The 24,105-nt window shown below is 36.1% G+C and overlaps 1 protein-coding gene across 9 annotated transcripts in view; it reads left to right on the forward strand.

Moving 5' to 3' along the window:
- The window catches only part of LOC121417485 (neurabin-1-like), a 96,844-nt gene that overhangs the window by 8,010 nt on the left and 64,729 nt on the right, over nt 1–24,105 (forward strand). For all 9 annotated transcript variants that reach the window (XM_041611208.1, XM_041611234.1, XM_041611241.1 and 6 more), the window contains exons 2-3: nt 2,979–3,099; nt 16,717–16,821. In XM_041611208.1, the coding sequence (XP_041467142.1) occupies nt 2,979–3,099; nt 16,717–16,821 (226 nt within the window). The remainder of the gene's footprint in view (nt 1–2,978; nt 3,100–16,716; nt 16,822–24,105) is intronic.

Here is a 24,105-nt window from a genome sequence, read left to right on the forward strand (position 1 = left end):
ATGGATGAAGTAATCTTCTAAACTGGTTCAGAAAACCACCTTGCGATGTAGTTTTCAAGATCGCTTTGCCTCGATAAACTGGTTTTAGCCTAAGTGAGGGCACAACTGTTCTTCGGGAAGCAATCTTCGCACATTTCGAGCACGCTACTCCACACGACAGGTGTTGAATGCCTGCGCTGCAGTTTTAAATTTTGCGCGAAACGTTGTACCCCACTGAGAGTGTTATAGCAACAAGATCGCTTTACGTGAAGTGATTTTGAAAATTCTTTCCTGCGATCAAATGGGATCGCTAGCAAAGCAATCTTCCAAACTGGTTTCCTGAATCGGTTTCCAGTAAACTAGCTTTAGAAAGCGTAATGTGAACGGCCTCATAGGAGACATGTAAGAGGAAAGGTGAAGGGAGAGAGGGCGAAAGAGCAGTTTATGTCTCCCTTTATTCCAAACTCTTGATTTCTCAATTGCTCCTGTCTTCAGTTGCACGGTTATTTGCGGAAATGTAAGAGCATTTCAACAACCCCGATTCAAAAATATCAATGTGCTTCCACTTAACACCGTCGTCGATATTTTCTCCTAGCCTCGCTTCGTCTGCCTATTTTGCCACCTATTCCCATTCCTCATTTCGCATGGTGTACTTTTGACTTTACATTTTCCCCTTCTGACTGTATTTTTCCAAAAGATTGTTTATATTCTGTCATATTATGTCAATGCCACAAAAATGGTTAAAATGTGTGTGTGTTTATGATTAAAGATAAATTCCAGTTTTGGTAATGATCTCAAAATGACTTTTTACAGAATCTAATATAATGACCACCCAAGTGTCTGTTTGTATGAATAAAAAATATGTGCCAAAGGATTCTGAAAGAAATTGTGTAATTGCTGAGAAATAAGCAAAATAAGCGCGGATTCGGTCACTTCCGTCGGGTCTTTATTCCAGCAATATTAATACACTGTCCCACGTGTGCCTATCTGTGTTGGTGATCTTCAGTGTGATCATTTTTCAGTGTAGATTTCACAAAGTTCAGTTTATGTAATTGTACCAGATCTAGATCCTCTATGATATACTGACGATTAAGCCTGGTTTTACAGACTTTCTCATGAAATCAGTGTTTACTGCAACTACTGGCATTTCTCTTTAATTATGGGCCTTGATTTGCTGCTGTGTAAGTTTTTCATCTGTATGCATTTAGCACATCCATTTCTTTTTTAACCGAAGCATTCTCATCAATTTATTTCACAGTCTTATCCAGATGGATTTTTTTCCTGAACAAAATGCATCTCAAGCTATTTTATCTGAAGACATTCAAGTTTGAATAATTTGTTCAACCTGATTAAATGTCCTTGCATAAACATATGAACACATATTTTCAATACAGTATAACCCTAATTGAAATAATCATCTATATTTTTGCAAAATGTGTGGGCATTCTTTTTCCAAAATGGATTAAACTTCTTTTTTTGAGGGGGTGGGGGATGGGGGGGGGGGCAGGGAGACCTGCCGATTCTCCGGGGACAATTGCTCTGCTCTATATTCTACACACTAATCAATGGACCAACTTCAACCTGGATTTAACACTATACACTGTTAAAAAAACCCTGATTTTACAGAAAAATAAAAGAAGATTTTGCAGAAAGCAATACCAGAATCATTCTTTAAATTCATGAAACAGGAATTTTTCTGCAATTTAACAGAACAGGTCTGTTAGAAAAAGGGGAAAAGAGTGTTTTATTTTATTAAGGAAATTTGTAAGATTACACACACCAAATACCAATTTCCTGTAAGATTACGCAATCTGGTAAGATTACAGGTGTTCTCGAGACTCTGCTGCAGGAACTTCTTTTAGTTTAAGGATAAATTTTCTAACAGTGTACCCGGCCTACCCTAAGCTTAACACTAAACCTAACATAAAACCCTATTGCAACCCTAACCCCAACCCTACATCTTAGACGAAATTAAGCCCAAGCAATTGTCGTAGGAACAAATGTTGTGTCACCGACTTGCCATTTGTTGCCTTAAAGAAATAGCTAGCCAACCAGTTTATTCAACATTACCGAGTAAATTTCATCAATCGTCTATCTCTTCTGTAATACCGATCATAGGTTAGATACCCAACACTTTAATTTTAAATCAACAATATTCACGTAGAGTGCCCTTTCATAGTTATCTATATAATTTCTTTTTATAGTATGTTGATTCAGCTGAGAAGGCCAGACACCAAGTGTTGTTTAATAGCACCATGCTTGATTGGCTAGGCCTCACTTTGGTGCCATAAGACTTCCAAAGTGCCAAGTGGCTATTATAAAAGTGATTACAGCCAAGATTTTTTTGACCCTTTATTCTCTAACATGTTATTTTTTTTTAAACCAAGCTTATTGAAATTATGAATTGATAGATGAACAGTTTTCATTTATTCTGTATCATCATAATTGTTTGATAAGTGATTAAAAGTAATAAATGATTGATATTCAGTGGGGGGGGGGGAAGAAAGAAGGCTGCAAGTAAAATGTAGTTACAGTCACAATCACTGGTGGATCCAGGGGGGGGGCAAAGAAGTGTGCCCCGCCCATTTTGAAAGTGAAGACCTTTTTTTTTGCTTGTCAAATTTATCCTCAGAAAATGTGCCCCCCCCCCTTTTTTGTAAAATCCTTGATCTGCCCCTGGTCACAATTATTACCCATACTCAAGCTGATCAGCTTTAAGAACTGTTGCAAAAAGCCTGTTAGCACTCTGTGTTTCATCTAGTAGAGACCTTTTGGGACATCATTTGCTTCACCTGGGGTTGAGTGCAGCACATGAATATATTGAAATTAATGCTGTGAAGTTGGATACATACTTTGTAACCATTTGAACAAAAATAAGTCAGAAACATGCCACCATAATACTTCCTAACTATAAATTGAAGTTGGGATAATCCTAGAATGGTGTGATTTGCATACCTGCCTTCTAATTCTTACATTATTTTTTTGTTTTATATTTTCAGGATCTGATGGTCTTGGTTTGAGCATTATTGGTATGGGAGTAGGAGCAGATGCAGGCTTGGAGAAACTGGGTATCTTCATCAAGACTATTACCCCTAATGGAGCTGCACAGAGAGATGGGAGGTGAGAATTAGTTTGTACTATCATAGTAATAGCTCCATCGGAGTCTTTCATTAAACATACCTGTCATATGTTTTATCCCATAAAGTCTTGTTTCTTGTGACAGTTACCATAGAAACAGTCTGACCACTGTGCTTCTATACAAAGTTGTCAGATCTGATGAAATGCTTCAAAGATTTCGAAGCCCCCACTGTGACTGTGTGAGATCATGCTGTCTTGGTGTCCACCAGGGCGAACTGCTAGCACCCTTCTTGTTTCAGTACCAAGAGATAGCTCTATGTGTGCTAGTAATTCATTTTGCTGTGGTCCTTTTTCCAAGTATACTAACGCTAAAACGTATAAATTCAGTCCATGTCCATGTTAAATAAACATGACAGTGGTAAACTTGTGATATGATGAATAGGATATTTGTGGTTGCTTCATACTTTAACTATGCTTGTAATCATTGGGTTCAGACTGTAAGGCTGGTAAATAGACAGTGAGAACACTATCGCTACCAACATGTAGACTCTGTTTTAAGGAGACATGCTCCTTGTATATTTTCATCCCATATTTTGCAATGGCTTTGTTCGTTTGGTACCATAGATGGAGACAAAGTTGCTCCTATTGTTTCCCTGAGTTCACATTTTAATTCATCAACCTATAATTAGTGTGGTAGTTTCTTGAAACAATGTATCGGTCTTCATATTCATCAAGTTATGCGATATTGCAGTCAGGAATGGACTTGGAGATTCATTCTGGACAAAACTCTCAAAGTTTGTCAAGAATCAGATATTACCTGTAGATAATTACGAAGGTGAAACTGTTCTTGAACTATTTTTTTTTCTCCATCTGAAGCAAGGTATATAGTTAAGTGATTTGTAAGTGATTTGTACGTGCTTTTCACTGCCAAATAGCGATAAGATTTTACTTTCCTTGCATCTGATTGGCTTACAGCAAATTTCTTGGTAAAAATAATGCCAAGATTCTTCAGAAAATAATCCTGGGTCCCAGTCTGACCAAGAGTCGTAGTGGATTCGAATCAAACCTCGATTGCAATCAATCTAAAATTCCTATCTCTTGATTTGAATCCATCGCTATTTGCGTTTGATTTGAATCTTTTCAACTCTTTATAAAAAGTGGGGTGGGGTGGGGGGATGGTCTGTGTTGTATCCATGCACCACTGATATTCAAGTATAAAACAAAATATAGATTTATCGAGCTTGTATTTCTGAGTTCTACTTGAGAACTGTGAGCCGTGCTCGTAAACTGACGACCTGCTAATATCAGATGGACCGATCCAAATGAATTCTATGGTGGTAAAAAGCTAAATTGCCCTGGGGTTTTGGACAAATTGCTGCACATAATGATGTCAGTATCCTTCAAAGTAGGGCATGTTTGGTTCCTGATATAATCTTACCTTTGTCTTTGTATCGAAAGCTGCTTTTAGACCCATCTTAAAAATAAAAATACTTTGGCTCATATTCTGAAGTCATGATTAAAGGACAAGTCCACCCCAACAAAAACTTGATTTGAATAAAAAGAGAAAAATTCAACAAGCATAACACTGAAAATTTCATCAAAATCGGATGTAAAATAAGAAAGTTATGGCATTTTAAAGTTTCGCTTATTTTCAACAAAGTAGTTATATGAACGAGCCAGTTACATCCAAATGAGAGAGTTGATGACATCACTCACTCACTATTTCCTTTGTATTATATTACATGAAATATGAAATATTTTTATTTTCTCGACATTGTCATGTTAAATGAAGTTTCATTCCTCCCTGAACACGTGGAATTCCATTATTTTAACATTTTGTGCTTCAGGCAATGAGGTCCTAATCATCAAATTCGTAAAAATTGAAATATTGTATAATTCAAACAATAAAAAACAAAAATAGTGAGCGAGTGACGTCATCGACTCTTTCATTTGGATGTAACTGGGTCGTTCATATAACTATTTTGTTTAAAATAGGCGAAACTTTGAAATGTCATAACTTTCTTATTTTACATCCAATTTTGATGAAATTTTCAGCATTGTGCTTGTCTGATTTTTCTCTATTGATTTAAATCAACATTTTTCTGAGGTGGACTTGACCTTTAACTTAAACTCAGGTTTAAAGTTGTTGTTCAAGTATGGATAGCTAGTTGTTACATAAATCACTAATAGTGGAGATATAATATTTCAGCTTATTTTGCTCTCAAATCATTTATAATTGTGTAGGAAGTATAAATAGATTATTGTCTGCACCATCGATGAATCAGGAAAGAGCAAAGTGAACATAAGAAGCATGCAACTTAATAAAAAATTTTGACACTTTTGGCTTCCCATAATTTTAGCACAGAGTTAGATCATTGTCGAAGTTAAACCTGACTTCAGAATACGGGCCTTTGTATTTTTCCTGTTTGAGGGAGAAATTACTGTATTATCTCGTAAATAAAATAGGCTCTACTTGTTAACACTTGTTAATTAGAACTTTAATAGTGTTTTTTTTTAATATATGAGAAATTTTGTTGGGATTTTTCCTATTAGCGTTAAATCTTGCAGTGTGAAAGCAAATTGCAAGTACTTCTTACTATCCCTGTGGGTACTTCTATCTAATCCCAGTGGGTACATCTCCCCCCCCCCCTCTCCCCGGGCACGATAGGGCCCTTGAATCGCTAGCTATATTAAGAGAAAGAAAGAATTCATCTCATCTTCTACTCGGGACCCCTATTGCGCATACTGTCAATAGGTTTGAGAAATCACCCCCAAAAGGGTCTGGTTCATATGTCCATGAATGCAGAGAATAATTAATCTGGTATTTTAAGGCCTGGTTAAGTATATCTTATATCAATGGGTATTTTGATGATTGAGTTGGTCTGAAAGCATATAACAGTTGTGCAATAATGCCTGTCTGTGCATCAGTTCACCTTAATATTTCAATTGAAACTGAGAAACCCTGAGCAAATCGATCATATGGGGCCATATAGGAAGAGAAAAATGCTGATTTTCTTTAGATTATTGTTTTAGTGTCGTACAAAGGGATGATTTTATGGGTGTCATTCTCCTACCAAACAGAGCGTCTATATTGCTAAGGTAGCATATTTCAAAATGCTATTTTTATTTTGGCAATATTTCTTGTTACCCAGTACATCAAAACTCTGCATGAAGAAGGATCCCGTATGAATTGCTTTCATATTGTCCACGAGCAAAGTACTTGTTTTTTTTTTCACTATTCACTGCCTTGCATCAAATACCAATTGCATCTTTGCCCTACATTTTGTTTGTTCAGTTCAAGTCTAGCAATTGGCTTATAAAACTTTGACCCCTAGTCAATAACCTGGGGACTCCTTCCATATTTTCTCATTATGGTTTGATGAAAGTCTGTTCATAATGTGTTGATGCCTTCCACCTTCATCCACTTGTCCTAGGTATAACTGACCTACATCTCCTGTTGTAGACACATTTGGTCCTGTGACAATTGCTCCGGTCTTGATATCTCAAGAGGACATAGGGTTAGAGTTAAGATTGTAAAGGGAAGTTCCATGAAATATGTACGTCCGACCCCCTATGTTTGGGACCTTAATGAAACTTTCTGTCTCTGACTTCTACTTTTATAACACTCTCTAATGTTCTCAAAGGTCCGTGACCTGGTCATTTTATGAAGTAGAGTAAGACTTGAGAAAAATGGGGTCGAATGTACAAAAAGGTTGATCATTTTTATGGAATTGCCCTTAAATAGCTTTTGGCGCAAAAATTAGTGTAAAGGTAAGAATTATGGTTTATGAAGTTTTGGAGGTTAAGTTTAAGGTTTCGCTTAGTAAGCAGATTTTCTATTGGAGCAATTGTCGCCGGAGCAAATGTCATGGAACACTCATGCCCACTATGTCTAGAGAACCCAAAGCTTTTTGCCTCCAAAAATCTGTGTTTTTGTATTTTTCTTGAAATATACGGCCTAAACTGTATTAACCAAGACTTTACAAAATAATACAGGTATGCAAAACTCTCTGCTCCACGTCTTTCAATCTTCATTCATGCCTCATAAAATCATGTGATGAAATTGGTATAATTACACCAGAAATGAGAATCAAGCTTCTCTACCGAAAGATACCTAATGTACATTCTGATTGCCTCGAAAATAAAGCTCATCCCATCAATGTCGCCATTGTAATTATTTGCTTATTGTATTTCAAATGATACCAGATGAATGTAATTTGAACTTGATCTTCCAAGACACATCTCAGGGGGGCAATATAACCGATGGTACAGTCAAAACTATTGCTCTTGGAATAGTAAATGAGGCATATATATTGGCTTGGAGTATTGGGGATGTAGATATTAAAGGACTGCGTTTATGCGACCTCATATACTAGAACCACAAACCTGAATCGTGATTCAAACACAAACATAAATCACAGTAACTGCAGAATCAAGGTTCAGTCGACCCTCTCTCCAACGCCGTTTTCCCCTCAATTCAGGCCTAGCCAGTGCGCAACGTACTGCGCAATTTGACCCAGGAGTTATTGGTCAATGTTCATGTGAGTTTAATTAAAAAAATACACAACATTAATATACAATTCATGTGTACGCCTACTGTGTGAAGCAAACCACTGACATTGCGCAGTATGGCATGAACACGGAAGTAGGTCGACACAATGATGTCAGAATCATGATTCAAATCACTGCTGCGTTTATTTGACAGTTTTTGAACGTGACTGCAGAAAAGTCTTTCCAAACACTCCTTTTTTTTGTGTTTTACATTTGTGATTTTAAACTTGTTACTTTTACTTTCGAAACACGTTTCAAATCATGATTCTAGGGAAAGAAAGAAGGTAAGAAAGTGGTGCATAAATGCACCCTCAGTAACGTCATAGGGAACATTGCAAGGAAATATCAATGTGAAAGTTTGGGTGAAGGTTTGAGGAATACAGAAAAGAAGGTCAAAGTTGTTTGTCCATTAGACTAAGTCGCCTCTTAGCTCCAAATGTATAAACCGATCGGCATGCGTAAAGAAAATATTCCATTAGCTTGAATCAAGTAATCCCTGCTCACTCAAGAAATTAGATACAGTCTACAAAGAGTTTGACATGCTCTCATCCTTATCAAGTTGCTACTTTTATCAGGTTGATTTATTAGTGAGCACCGGACCCTTCATCAGCTGACCCGTCCATTGTTACCCAACTTCAGTTACCTTAAAATATCACAATTTTTTTTAGCCCAGATGCATGGCTGACAGTATGAAAATGTGTTTTTATTCATGCAATTTTTCACTCCTAAATTCTATAATGCAGAAAAAAAACACTCTGAAATGGTCTTCTACCAGAAGCAGTATTACTTTTAAAAAGCACAGCAAAGATTTAAAAAATGATTGAAAAACAATGTCAATCTATTGGAAAAGATGCAAATGTTGGTCCCATATAAGGCAGTGTCGCAACATGTGCATTTTAAAAATTGTTTATAAAAGCGAAGAGTGTTCATGTGGTCTGCTGCACCTGCTGGACAACAGTTTTATGATACTGTAATGCCCTTTTTACACAGGATTTTCTTAACCCCGGACTATCGCTAACCCCTTACTATCCTTAACCCCGTACTTTTTTTTTTCCTTTTCACACATGCCAAATTGTTATTGCTAACCCGGATAAGGAATGCTTGCTTTTTACACACGAAACTCGCTAACCCCGGACTAGTGGTTTTTGTCGATCATTCGTAGTACAAGTGCTTCACTCGTACACTTTTTACACACGCTACAATTTCCTTATCCCCGTACTATAGGTAGGGCCAAATTGCCATTTAGCCCCACCTATAGTACGGGGTTAAGCTTAGCCCACTTTCGTTTTACACATGCGATCTTAACCCCGTACTATTGCTCTTAGCACCGCAATTGGTGGGATAACCCTGCTTTTTTGCAGGGCCAAATAATCCCGTACTATAGGTGGGGTTAGCCCACTTTGCAAAAACGCTGTGTAAAACGAAAGTGGGCTAAGCTTAACCCCGTACTATAGGTGGGGCTAAATTGCCATTTAGCCCCACCAATAGTACGGGGTTAAGGAAATTTTAGCCTGTCTAAAAAGGGTATAAGTATTTTAAAAAAGGAATGATGTTGTGTACTTTTGTACTCGAAGAAGGAGATGAACAACCCCAGGATTTATAATATCACTGGCGATTGACATGAGAAAAAGAAAGGACAAATGAAGATAAAGACACCTTTCTCATTTTACTTTCTTAAACTAGCTTACAAGAAACCAGTTTGAAAGATCGCTTTGCTGGCCTTCCCATTTGATCAGCAAAAAGTGGTTTTCAAAACCACTTCACGTTAGTGATTTTGTTGCTATGGTAACGCTCGGGGGGGTGACATTTTTCATATAGACATCTATACACAGTGTGTGGAGTAGCGCCCTTGCAATGTGCGAAGATCACTTCCCGAAGAACTGTTGTGTCCTTACTTCCGCTAAAACCAGTTAGCGAGGCAAAGCGATCTTCAAAACTACATCACGAGGCAGTTTTATGAACCCGGTAAGGGTGGTCGCTTCCAAGACCGCTTTAAACGTTCTCATTACACGTAAACTAGTTTTAGGATGGTAGTAAGAACGGTATCATAAGGTGGTTTCAAACCGCCTCGATCACAAGAATCCCCGTTAAATTACGATAACATTTTTAGGCTGAAAAATACCCATTAATTAATCCTGCATTCACACCACCCTAAAACATACCCTTCGGGATAAGTTCCTGAAGTTACGAGCATGCTCAGTATGGTCTGATAAGCAGGCAAGGCACGAGATTCAAATTCACTAGCCCAGCAGCCACCCACAGCGTCGCACCCAACGACACGCTGGGCTAAGAGTCCCCATAATTTGCTTTCACATCGCCAAAATACCTGCAACCTTGGAAAAATCCCCGCGAAAGTTCTTTGAATTTTGCCAAGTACCTACTATTTAGCTGGTATTTTCTTTCGGGGAAATTACGCGTAATTTGCTTTCACATGCATTACCAAAATACCTGGTATTTTCTGATCGGGGTAAATTTCCCGATCAGAGAATACCTGGAACTGACGAACTTCGAGGCGGTCTGAAACCACCTATATTTTAGAGTCCTTTGAGTATGGTGGTCTCATGGTCCTGCCAATCACATGTCATTCAGAGAAACATGGGTTCAAATCCCAGCCCTAGCATTGATTTCCTTCATAGTCAGGTCCAGGGGAGCGTTTCATGAAAGGAATTGTCGGACGTTTTATCCGACAAGTCCCATTTTATCCGACAATTACTATAGTAACAGTGCCTCTCAGCCAATCAGAACCAAGGAAAGATGTCAGATCTGACAACTTGTCAGACAAAAATGTTGATGAAACGGTCCCCTGATTTGAGAAAAGTAGACTGCAATAGGCAAATTGTGTTAATGTTAAATTAAGAAGTGTAATAACATAATGCAAGGGCGCTGAATCCAAATATGTTGTTTACCAACCTTGAATTTAATGTTGAAATCCTCAAAATGGCAAAAAACAATATGGCTGCCATTCTGAACCCTTTTCTGCTCTATTTTGACCAACAAAATTTGCAACAATAATGTTTTTCAATTGTTTTTTGTACTATTTGATGTCTGGAATAACATGCTAAAAGTCTATCAAAATCCGCATCGGGGAAAGTGGTTATTTTCAAAATGGCATTTAAAGTGGCCTTTAAAATGGCCGCCAGAGAGGTTGAATGGGACCTGGAGAATTTGCTCCTTGCAATGCTTGCTGTCGGGCAAAAGCCAGGGTGGTAATATCCAATTCTTTTGGAAGTTTATCAAGACGTTATATCGTATGATGTGATGAAATCTATACGAGAACTTAATATCATTATGAATGCATTTATAGAGGTTGTCATTCATATGAAAACAAGTCATTCATAAAAGGATTTACCATTTGATTTTAGAAATTTTTTGTCAAATAACTTCTCTCAACCAACTTGAAATTGCACTGTTGATCTTTTAGGCCTCCCGATTCCCCCTTGGGAACGAATGCTTTCATTAGCATTCATGAATGATCAATCTCTTTTTTTTTTCATTCTATCATCTTTCGAATCTGTGGAAAAACGTAATGATACGAGGGACTTTATGTACTTTTGAAAGTGAATGAAATTCGGTATAACATTAGAAAGGCAAGGTAGGAGGAGGGGAGCTAGATTTTAGAAGAGCTTTATTCCGGTGTCATAAATCAAATGAACTTCATGCCTGTCATCCCTGTCTCCTTACGCAATGCTGTGAATCCCATGACATTCTTCAACGCTTTTCCTGATTACAGTACAAGCATTAGGAGTGAATGTTATTTCCAACAGCTGTTGTATTTCAAACAACTGGTGAGAAACCCAACAAAGTGTATCTTGGCAGTCAGATATCCATATTTTTAAAGGACAAGTCAACCCCAACAAAAACGTGATTTGAATAAAAAGAGAAAAACTCAACAAGCATAACACTGAAAATTTCATCAAAATCGGATGTAAAATAAGGAAGTTATGGCATTTTAAAGTTTCGCTTCATTTCACAAAACAGTTATATGCACATCTCGGTCGGTATGCAAATGAGGAACTGATGACACCCTTCACTCTCTATTTCTTTTGTATTTTATTATATGAAATATGAAATATTTTTATTTTCTCGTCATTGTCATGTGAAATGAAGTTTCATTCCTCCCTGAACACATGGAATTCCATTATTTTAACATTTTGTGCTTCAGGCAAGGAGGTCCTAATCGTCAAATTCGTAAAAATTGAAATATTGTATAATTCAAACAATAAAAAAACAAAAATAGTCAGTGAATGACATCATCAACTCTCTCATTTGGATGTAACTGGCTCGTTCATATAACTATTTTGTTGAAAATAAGCGAAACTTTGAAATGTCATAACTTTCTTACTTTACATCCGATTTTGATGAAATTTTCAGCATTGTGCTTGTCTGATTTTTCTCTATTGATTCAAATCAACATTTTCCTGAGGTGGACTTGACCTTTAAAGGAATGCTCCAGGCTAATGATAGTTATACTTCAATAAATATGGTAAAATTCACTTTGCAAAATGCTGAAAATTTGATCAAAATCGGATAATGACAAAGTTATGAATTTGGAAGATTTGCATTATTCCGGTGAAACAGTTCTAGTCATGTCTTCATGAATATTCATTAGGTAGGCTGATGATGCCATATGCCCACTTGTTTGTTTGTTTTATGTTAATATATATGAAATTAGGTTTATTAAAAAAAATTCTACCAAGAACTTAAACAATTGAGGATTAAAGATAAATTCCAGTTTTGGTAACGATCTCAAAATGACTTTTGACAGAATCTAATATAATGACCACCCAAGTGTCTGTTTGTATGAATAAAAAATATGTGCCAAAGGATTCTGGAAGAAATTGTGTAATTGCTGAGAAATAAGCAAAATAAGCGCGGATTCTGTCACTTCCGTCGGGTCTTTATTCCAGCAATATTAATACACTGTCCCACGTGTGCCTATCTGTGTTGGTGATCTTCAGTGTGAACGTTTTTCAGCGTAGATTTCAAGATTTCACAATGTTCAGTTTATGTAACTGTACCAGATCTAGATCCTCGATAATATTCTGACAATTAAGCCTGATTTTACAGACTTTCTCATGAAATCAGTGTTTACTGCAACTACTGGCATTTCTCTTTAAGCGCATTAGTTCTTTCTTGCTGCGACTTATTTCATCACAATGGAGATACATCATTTACGCATGTATGAAAAATTAAACAATTATGTATTCATGTAATAACATAAGATAAAAGAATGTAGGGATGTGACATCATCAGCCCACCTAATGAATGTTCATGATAACTTGCATATATTAAACTGTTTTCACAAAATATTGCTAAACTTTAAAATTCAATAACTATGTCAGTTGTTATCTGATTTGATAAAATTTTCAGCAGTTTGCTCTGTAAATTTTACTCTATTTATTCAGGTATAGATATTCTCAGCCTGGAGCATCCCTTTAATAAGAAAGAGCAATACTGGTGTTAGTAAGTTCCCTGGTTGGAATTGAATGCTATGGTGTGACATATACTTCTGAGTTCAACTCAAATGTTTTAATGCAAAAAGGTTGTATGTTCAGTTGATTGCTAGTAATTGGTGTTTCCACCCTCAGTCTGTTGAAAAGGCTCTATCTTCTTGTACATGTGCCCTGATACATGACGGGTGCAATTAAGGTCATTTGAATTCGAAAAAGATACAAATTGTGTTGTATCTATTGAAAACTATTCAACTGGACAGGTAGTGTAATGCAGTATTCCATTGCTTTCATTATGACAGTTTCAGAGAATTTAGGATATGTTTCACATTGTAAAATGAAATAAAAAAAACAACATTTTTTTTTACAAATTTCATGTTTCAGTATTGGTTAATGCGATTGCGAAAAAACATGAAAACCTCTCGTGGCTTGGTATTAAAAGAGTCAGTTACAGTTATGTGTAATTTGCAAATGGCTTTATGAAACATCCTTGGGGAGTTATGGCTATTCGATCCTCGGCATGGTAACAAGTTCATGACCCTCCTATGCCCTCATCTAGATTACATTAGGAACATTTTGCTCCCCTATGCGGGTACCCACAAGCCTCCTGAGGCATGAGAGGGGCGAGGCAGGGGTGCACCCCCAGATAGGGATGTAGAGATGTCTCGTCAAGGTTAATAATTCTACTGACTGACTAAAGAATGATCCGCTGATGTCGTATCAAGTTGTGAACCCCGTGTCTGCGAGGGTGTCATATTAAATGGATCTGTGTGCTTTATATAAGTTGGCCGCAGGGTGTATTGGTCTGCACGCAGTACATAATCGACGATGACGAACTAGAGATGAAATGAAAGAATAACGACCCTTAGTAACCTCAATATTTTGTTGTGAGTGCAATGAGAGAATAAGGAAAATGTACCCGGTTGTTTGATGTCTGGATAGGTTTAACAGCAAATAAGTGGTTGGAGTCTGTAGTTTGAAAACAATAATCACTGCATTAATGAGTCCATTGATTAATTAATAAAAACAGTGGACTCAGTAATTCAAAACATTGGGCTGACAAATGCTCTAACTTTAGTAACAAGTTTTAATTTAGCATGCTGTGAAAAAAGGGTGTATTATTTTTGGATACTTTCTCAACGCATATCCTGAATTAAGCGCAGTTGATGAATGGAAGCTACATAATCCATGGTTTCAAAGCAGGGATTTAAAACCACCTTTTCTAATTTGGTTCATTTGAGTTTTAGATAATATTCAGTCAGTCTTAATCCCCATTCCAAATACAGACATTTTTTTTTCATCTAAATTTCCATATATCAATAACCTGTTGCTACTCTTCAGAAGTGTGGGTATTTTGAGATTGATTGACAGTCAGTATGCCTGATTAAGTGAAAATTTTAATTATCAATCAGATCAAAATGAAATTGCAGATGAATCCTTTTTTTAATGTTAATTTCTGAAAGTGCATGCTTTGCTCTATAGAAATGTAATTATATTGTGATCTGTTATGGAAGACATTAGAATTAAATTAAATTCAATTGGGGATCTGTAAAGCACATGGACCTTGCCACAGAGGATTATCTATTATTGTTAGGGGGTGTAACTATGCTCAGCACCCCCCCCCCCTCCGTAACAATAATAATCCTCCATGGACGGTGCCCTGGTAAAGTTTTTTTTTAATATAATTTGAACACGAAAGTGGTAACATCTTGTTTTCAAGATTTCACTAACCCTGTAGAGAATTTTTTTTTCTGAAGTTGGGACAAAATTGATAAAATTTTCCCAAAATAATGATTTGAAATTATATTCCTGAAATATTTGTAACTGCGGCAACATAGCTATAAATGAAAGATTTCTTGGCTCTGCTTTATTTGTATCGGACACACATAAAACTAATTCAGATCGGCTGGTAGTGTTGACCAACCAAATATTGGATTCATGTTTAATCTCAAGGATTATTTTTGAAATTTCAAAAGATCTAATTCAAACCTTAGATTTATAATTAAATCCTCTATGTTTAAATCTGAATCTAATATTCGGCTGTTTGCTATTCACGGCAGATTTGGATTTAGTTTAAATCCTGGGAATTTAGGGTGTCGACCTACACACACACCCACAAATTTGCCACAATTCCCCCAGTCTGTAAACTAAATGAAATGACTATCGATTACATCATTGTAATCAAATACAATTTTTTCATTTCACATGGTGTTTGATGTTTTCTTGCAATTATTGTCACGTCAAACACTTTTAAACTTGAGTGGAAACTCTGTGAATTTCCTTGAAGCCTTCAGAAGAGATTGGGATATATTTCATTTGATGAAAGTGATGTTGGAGGATCCTCCAAATGGTTTGAGGATGATTTGTCAATTGTCTCTTCTCTCTGGTGCTTAGAGTTTATTGACATTGTTATATTGATTGCTGCTTCACTACTGGCTTAGTATTTCCACTTCCCAATAGCTTCCACAGCAATGAAGGTGGTTGAAAGTCATTGTCCTTTATATTTTTTTCTTTGAAAATTCATTCAATTTTAAGAGTAAGGAATCTCAAGGTTTTTTAAAAAATAATGCAAATATGTAAAAAATGTGTGATGTGACTTTATAGACTAATAAGATATCATTTGTTATCTCTTGAAAATAAATGTGAGAAATATATAAGATACTGTCCCTTTTGTCTTTGCAGGTTGCATTATTGACATCTCCTGCTATATTGCTTTCTATTTTGATGAGCTTTTTTTTATGTTACTTCGTTATTTTATGTTACACGTGTATGATATGTTGAAAAAATTGTAATTTGTATATTTGTTTTATTGACTTATTAAATTGTTGATATTCAATCTAGATTAAATCTCATCACACCTATATGTCCCTTCACACTACAGGTTTTTGAATAGCTATTTTTCAAGGGTCATTATATTTAATGACTTGAGTTTATTTCCAATTTAATGGATGCCCTTTTTTAAAGGAAGCTTAAGGGGCATTGATAGCTGAGGCACTAATAATTTGAAATAGACCATAGAAAGGTATATATCCTGGTTGCAAATTTCAGTGACAGACAAGAAGATACCCTGGGCAGGTATCATCTGGAGTTGATATGTTGTTAAAGAATAGATTAGAATGATTGACAATGTGACAGAATATCAAGGTTAGATAGCCTTAAGGTTCAATCAATATGTGCTTCAAAACAGACACCACGAAATGAAGAGAGGCGTCCAAGAATGATTTTCTATATAGTATGGCTCCCTCTGGTGTTTGGAACTAGACAATGATATTGGAGGCAGAGTCACCCTCCTGGCCCGAGTTGGATCTACTTTGGGAGCGTTTCATCAACATTTTTCATCTGAAAAGTTGTCAGATCTGACAATTTCCTTGATTTTTGATTGGATAAGAAGCACTGTTACCATGGTAACTGTCGGATAAAACGTCAAACAAGTCTTTTCATGAAATGCTCCCCTGGATGAAATATGTTTTTTAACTGAAAAGTTGAATGATAGCCATACAGGCAATGATCAGGGAGCCTGAAAAATATATATATACACAGAGGGTCTGAAGTGTAGGGTATGCAATTAAAAGGTAGTTGCATACTTAAACAGGTCCTAGGATTTTACTAAATTTGATTTCATAATTATTGATAATTTTTTCCCCTCTTTTTCTTCTAGGATTAAGGTGAATGACCAGATCATCGAAGTCGATGGCAAGAGTCTTGTTGGTGTCAGTCAGTCCTATGCAGCCATGGTTCTGAAGAACACCAAGGGTCAAGTCAGGTATGATTACCAATATCTGTAGGATGGGGAGGGGGGGTCAACTTAATTGCTGTTTTAATGCTGAACCAGGAGATAAAAGGTAGTTTAAGATGGTTGAAAACTAAAATTGTAGGGATATGTTAGTGGTATGATAAATAACCTCAAATCTGTAAAATGGGTACCTTTTCTGAGTTTGCCAGCCAGATATCAGACTCTAGGGTATGCCCCCCCCCCCCCGTCCCCATAAATGCACAATTAGTTTATTTCTCAAAATGAAGCGACAGACACTTATCTAGCTAATATTGAATTCAAAGAAGATTCCTGATTTTATTTTGATGATTATTCTGGGGATAACTACAGAATTAGGGTTCCAGGACATTTGCTCTGCTAAAAATTTCCAAACACAAACGGAATGACCAACTTCAACCATGGATTTAACACTATCCTAAACCTAACATGACACCCTATTGCAACCCTAACCCTATTTCGTAGACGAAATAAAGCCCCGAGCCATTGTCGCCAGAGAAAATGTTGTGTCGTCAAAAATATGCCCGTGCTACACCACACATGTCAGCTACAGGCAAGGTATCATTAACTGATTCTTGGAAATAATCAATTTTACTCTGAACTTTTTGCAGTCCATGACAATATATTTGAAAAAGTCGAAATATTCCAACAATGCAGTTCATTCTACAATTCAATTCAATCTTTATTTCGCAAAATAGGATAAAAATACAAAGAAACATCAAATAATGTGATTAGATAATAAAATAAATTGCGTGGCTTTCCATGAAGGTTATAAGAAACCTGTAAGGCTGGATCGCCAAAAACATAGTCAAAAGACAACAATATTGAACAAAAAAACAAACAAAAAACAGAATGTCATATCATTATAGTAAATTCAACGTAGGAAAAAGGAGAAAAAAACAACAAAGAATACAAACAGACACGAATCGAAGGGGGGGGGGGGGGGGTAGATTCGGTACAAGTAATGCATTGATATCAACTGCAAAAAATTAATAATTATTTACTAGAAAATTTTTGTTTTGTTTTCTAAAGGAAGATATAAATTGTGATTTAGTTATTATTTGGGGAATCTCATTCCATTGTTTTGGACCTACATAACTCAATGATAAGTGATTCTTGGAAATAATCAATTTTACTCTGAACTTTTTGCAGTCCATGACAATATATTTGAAAAATATGTTCTTCGCTGTTAAGGAGATAAGTGATCTTGCGCTGCGGATGAAGCATCACCATAGCTACATTGATACATAACAGAGGAAACACAAAATAAAAAATTCCCTCTCATCTTTCCATTTCTGCACTTACTCCTGTCAAACTTCTCGAGTAAAGAGTGTTGTGTTTTTACAATTTTTCGGGGTGAAAAATTTGTAAAAGGAATTAACCGTGACTGGAGCCCGGTGTAAACAGAGATGCCTTTGCGTATTTATAAAGCAGAAGAGACAGTCACGCTTGTTGATTCTGTATTTCGAGGATATGTCATCCTCGAGATACTTATTGATGTTTAGATATTTATATGCCACGGGAAGCTGTCGTAACATTTATGGATCTTGTACAGGAGTCGGAGATACCTTTAACTATTGGATTCCTGGAACTTCGCATGGATAGAGGTTTTCTGCGACACACAACAATTTTCCATTTTCACTTAACATTATCATTCCTCTGTGGTATCCCTTCAGGGGCTTTCACAATTGCTCTTGCGATCATTTGGTCACAATATGTGTTGCACACAATTGCATCGGTTGTAAGCAGTCGCACCACCAATTGTGAAAGGGGCTTTACTTGCATTAATGACTTGGTCTGGGTGCATACTAAAAGTAGGCCCAACGAGTTAAAAATGCCTTTTTAGGTGTTATGTTGAAAATTAATATGTACTCTGCAATATACATGTACTCTACATGCTAGATTTTCTTTTGTTTGAACAGACCGATGCATCAAATTATATTTAGTTTTATAGATATATATATGTGCTCATGTTTAGAATCTGATAGGAAAGCATTACATTGCATTATTTACTGTGCTCATCTTTCCAATTACACTCGAGTCCTTACTCTGTATAGATTAAAGGTAAATGCTAGTTTTGGTAACGATATCAAAATGAGTTCGTACAGAATCCAATGAAATGACCACCAAAGTGTCTGTTTGTATGAATAAAACGCATGTGCCAAAGGATTCTGGAAGAAATTGTGTAATTGCTGAGAAATCAGCAAATAAGCACAGGATTCGGGTAGAGCGTCGGGCCGGGCGCTCTAAGCAATAATTGTACATTGTCCCACGTGCGCTTATCTGTGTTGGGGATCTTCGGTGTGAACATTTTTCAGCGTAGATTTCAAGATTTCACAACGTTCTGTTAATGTAACTGTACCAGATCTAGATCCTCGATGATATACTGACAATCAAGTCTTGTTTTACAGACTTTCTCATGAAATCAGTGTTTACTGCAACTACTGGAATTTCTCTTTAACATTTTCCCCTTCATTTGTAGCCATGGTTAATGTTTTTTCCTGGAATGGCCTGAAATCTATTGAGTAACCCAATCAGTATGTTTAAATTAGTGCCTGTAGAACAAGATTCAAACCTATACACAACCTTTTGACCCTCACCTCATCTTTGGATGGGTGTGTGCCGTCAGCTCAGTTCTTGCAAGTAGCCGTGCCCAGCGGCCGGTCTTAATTGCTTCAATTGGGGAAATTGTTGATTAGCGCAAGACTGCTCGAAATAGCCTATCCGTGATCATCGTCAGCCAACTCATTACTGACGAGTTTGGAGGGCTAGCGATGTTGATTATCACAATCCAGTAAGGTAATTAATACCCAAGATTTTCTTCCTTTCAGAGTCATTATTAAGATGATTCTGAGGGTACAGGTTTGGTGTAGATCTCTGCACTTTTGGGTTTTTTTTTGTTTCTGTTAGTGTTTGGGTTAGAGTTTAGGTAGGGTCCAAATTCTGCAAATAATATTTTTATTTTTTATTGTAATAAGTAAAGGTTGATTTTGTTTTGCACTGTCTTTCCTTATATATTTCGTATCCTACTTCAAGTAGTAGACACTAAAAGGGTGTGATAGGTTTCATTTGATATAGACGGTTCAAAATTGTTTTTTTATATTATTTTTGTTATGGTGAAAAAAATGTTTGATGCTTTATTCTACATACTGTAAGTTACAAAATAAATTTTCAAACATGACATATTTCTTGAAGATTGACAATTGCATTAACTTTAACAAGCCCCCCCCCCCAAAAAAAAAAAAAAATGAAATGAAATTTTAACTTATGACAGATGACCCATTGATTTCAAATTGTAGAACTGAAAGAAACTCTCTATCTTTAAAAGCAAACAAATAGGAGGAGATTGTGAAATCTTGAAATATTGTTTGTCAGGTGGTTTCCCCCAAAGGTCTGGGGGAAAACATTTGAGTGTTTTCCAATCTTTCACTCCCTATTTTGATTCTAGTTTAGGGCACTTCCAGTTCAGTGACGTTAGATTGTTTCCAATAGCATCCAAAGTTTGGATGGGTGGATACTCTTAAGTGTTTTGCTCTTACTATTGAATCCAAACTGAAAAAAGAGAATCTATACTGTATTGTAGCAAAGAAATATCAAATATCTTTTTGACCAGGGTTTTGGTATACTGTTATATTTTTCTTCCTGTAAGGAGTCGATAGGCATGTCAGGATAAGATTTTAGACTTGAGTAGGAAATTCATTGAAAGAAGGTGAAATTACAAAAGCAAAATGTTGTTTTTTGGAGGATAGTTTTTCAAAATGCTAAAATATGTAGGAAAGTTAACTTAAAGTTGCTAGAGTCACACCCATGAAATTAACTCCAAACTGACTGATGGAATGTCATTTGAGTAATGTTTAAAGTTTTTGTTTGTCTCGAGTTAGAATTGCCTCTGTGACTGGACAATCTTTTGGTAACTCATCCAATTAAAACGAGGAATTCATGAAAGACCAATATAGTTACATAATCAAAGGCAAGATGAGACTAGTTATAGAAACTAAAAAGAAAAGTATATTTCGTCTTAGTCCAAAAGGGAAAAACAGTGACTGCAAGCAATCATAAATACATATTCTTTAGTTTAGTTATAAAAATGCATAAAAAGCTTGATAACAATAAAAAAAGAGCAATCTGTGAGTATTCCTAGTTACATTTCCTGGCAAAAAAAAAAATTCTGACATTTACATCCCACTCCTAACTTTAATCTTTGTCATGCATGATCAATCTATGTTGTGCATGATTAATCTTTGGTGCACTTATAAACTTAATGCAGTTCACTAAGGAAATTGGATATGTTGTTTAATTTACATCATGTGCATAGTGAAGGTGAGGCTTTCAGTGTTGTTGATTTTGATGCCATAACTCTTACATCTTTAAAGGGGAAGTTCACCCTGAAGAAAACTTTGTTGTGAAAATAGCAGAAAAAATAGTAAAAAATATTGGTGAAGGTTTGAGGAAAATCCGTTAAAGAGTAAGAAAGTTATTAGAGTTCAAAATTTTGGATTTGTGACGTCATAAACGAGCAGCTGCCCCATGTGTTATGTAATATAAAATGTATGAATTTCAAATTTTGTATGGTTCCTGATGACTTCATTTTGTTTTCTTTTCATGATCGGGTATGAAATGATTTGTCTATTGATATACAAAAGTTACAGTGAAAACCATTTTCAATTTTCTGAGAAAATGACATTTCATTGATTTTTACCATTCGCTATGTAGGAATGCTGCTCGCATATGACGTCACAAATCTTTGGTGCACTTATAAACTTAATGCAGTTCACTAAGGAAATTGGATATGTTGTTTAATTTACATCATGTGCATAGTGAAGGTGAGGCTTTCAGTGTTGTTGATTTTGATGCCATAATTCTTACATCTTTAAAGGGGAAGTTCACCCTGAAGAAAACTTTGTTGTGAAAATAGCAGAAAAAATAGTAAAAAATATTGGTGAAGGTTTGAGGAAAATCCGTTAAAGAGTAAGAAAGTTATTAGAGTTCAAAATTTTGGATTTGTGACGTCATAAACGAGCAGCTGCCCCATGTGTTATGTAATATAAAATGTATGAATTTCAAATTTTGTATGGTTCCTGATGACTTCATTTTGTTTTCTTTTCATGATCGGGTATGAAATGATTTGTCTATTGATATACAAAAGTTACAGTGAAAACCATTTTCAATTTTCTGAGAAAATGACATTTCATTGATTTTTACCATTCGCTATGTAGGAATGCTGCTCGCATATGACGTCACAAATCAAATAATTGAAATTCTAATAACTTTTTAATTATTTGATGAATTTTTCTCAAACCTTCGGCAATATTTTTTATTATTTTTTGTGCTATTTTTACAATAAACTTTTTGTCAGGGTGAACTTCCCCTTTAAGAGAAATTCCAGTAGTTGCAGTAAACACTGATTTCATGAGAAAGTCTGTAAAACAAGGCTTAATTGTCAGTATATCATCGAGGGTCTATATCTGGTACAGTTACATATAAAACTGAACTTTGTGAAATCTTGAAATCTACGCTGAAAAATGTTCAGACTGAAGATCCCCAACACAGATAAGCGCACGTGGGACAGTGTATAATTATTGCTTTGAATGTCGGGCCCGACGCTCTACCCGAATCCTGTGCTTATTTGTTGATTTCTCAGCAATTACACAATTTCTTCCAGAATCCTTTGGCACATAAGTTTTATTTATACAAACAGACACTTTGGTGGTCATTATTGGATTCTGTACGAACTCATTTTGATATCGTTACCAAAACTAGCATTTACCTTTAAACTTGGATCCCAAATATACTAATGTTTGCTCACTCCTGATAAGCTCGTCATATTTCATGCAATCACTCAAGTGAAAGTTTTGCCTTAGGGGATTGGATATATAGGATATATGGCAGCCTGTTAAATACATAATTTTCCAACAGGATTTAGTGGGAAAAAGATGAAATTGAAAACTTTGAAGTTTGAACTCACTGTTCCAATATCATTTAAATTGCATGTGTAATTGTCTTACAAATTGTTCATGTTTTTGTAATAAATCGTGTCCTAATTTCATTACTTACAAACAGTCAAAAATTGCTGGGAGCTGTCCCATAACTTTTAACTGTTTAAATTCAGGAATGACTTTATGCACGACTGGTGATTCTCTATTGTGCTAAATGATATGCAGCTGACCTAGTACATAGTCTGCTGTGCAAACACTTCACTTAAGTTAAGGGTCTGAATGTGCAACCTACAATGCCTTGTGTACTAAAGGCCCTCTCAGTCTCGGCAAGTTTTGTGTGTGCTAGTCTTTGCATGGAGGCCCACTTGTTGATCATTGTTTCAATCAGGGTCTGTCCCTGCAGACTACCTACGACCTAAGAACATGTTCCAATCGTACGTAAAGTTGTGCATAAAACTGTGCATGACTTTACTAACAGTTTTAGGAATCATTTCCCTGATATGAACCTGATCAAACCAATCTTACTTTGAATCATAATAATAATAATATAGGTATATTTACCCAGGAAAGCCACTTCAGTTCGGGAACTGATCTCCCAGCGGGCCCTGCTATTGTTATTACCCCGGCTTTAGCTAGGCTGCCTAGGCGCTCAAGCATTCAAGAAATTTCTTCCTACCAGGTACCCATTCACTTCACCTGGGTTGAGTGCAACACATTGAGGATAGTTTTCTTGCTGAAGGAAATCACGCCATGGCTGGGATTCGAACCCACGACCCCCTGTTTCAAAGTCAGAAGACCAATCCACTGGGCCACAATGCTCCGCATCTCATGGATCATGTTTTGATAAATCTCATTTGATTGATTCTCCATCACCTATCTCATATCGTCTTCTGTGTGTCTGTATGGTATTGGAGAACAACCTTTCTTATTTTGACCCTTGTGAATCAAAATGTTTGTCTGTTTATCTCTCATGATGCCCTTTTACGTCCCTTTTGTTTGTCATCTCCCATTACATCTCGATCCTCATTTCATGTGATATCATCTTTCTTGCAGATATTGAAGAAAAACAAACCTCAATTTGAATTTGAAGTGAGAAGGCCTGTGGTATCGAATGTCAGAAATATTAATGTGTTGTTCTTTTTTCTGGTTGGAGCTGAAATGGCATTAGACTTTGTGTCACTGAGCTTTGAGAACTTTTCTTGCTTAAAATGGACAGCGTCACATTAATTCTTGGTCGTTTGCACTATTTTGTTGCCCTCAAAAACAATTTGATGAAAGATACCAAAAACTCATTTGGCAGGGGTATCTGAATTTCAAAAAGAAAATCACATGCCTAAAAAGT

The sequence above is a fragment of the Lytechinus variegatus genome, chromosome 1 (genome assembly GCF_018143015.1).
Source record: "Lytechinus variegatus isolate NC3 chromosome 1, Lvar_3.0, whole genome shotgun sequence".
NCBI lineage: Eukaryota > Metazoa > Echinodermata > Echinoidea > Temnopleuroida > Toxopneustidae > Lytechinus > Lytechinus variegatus.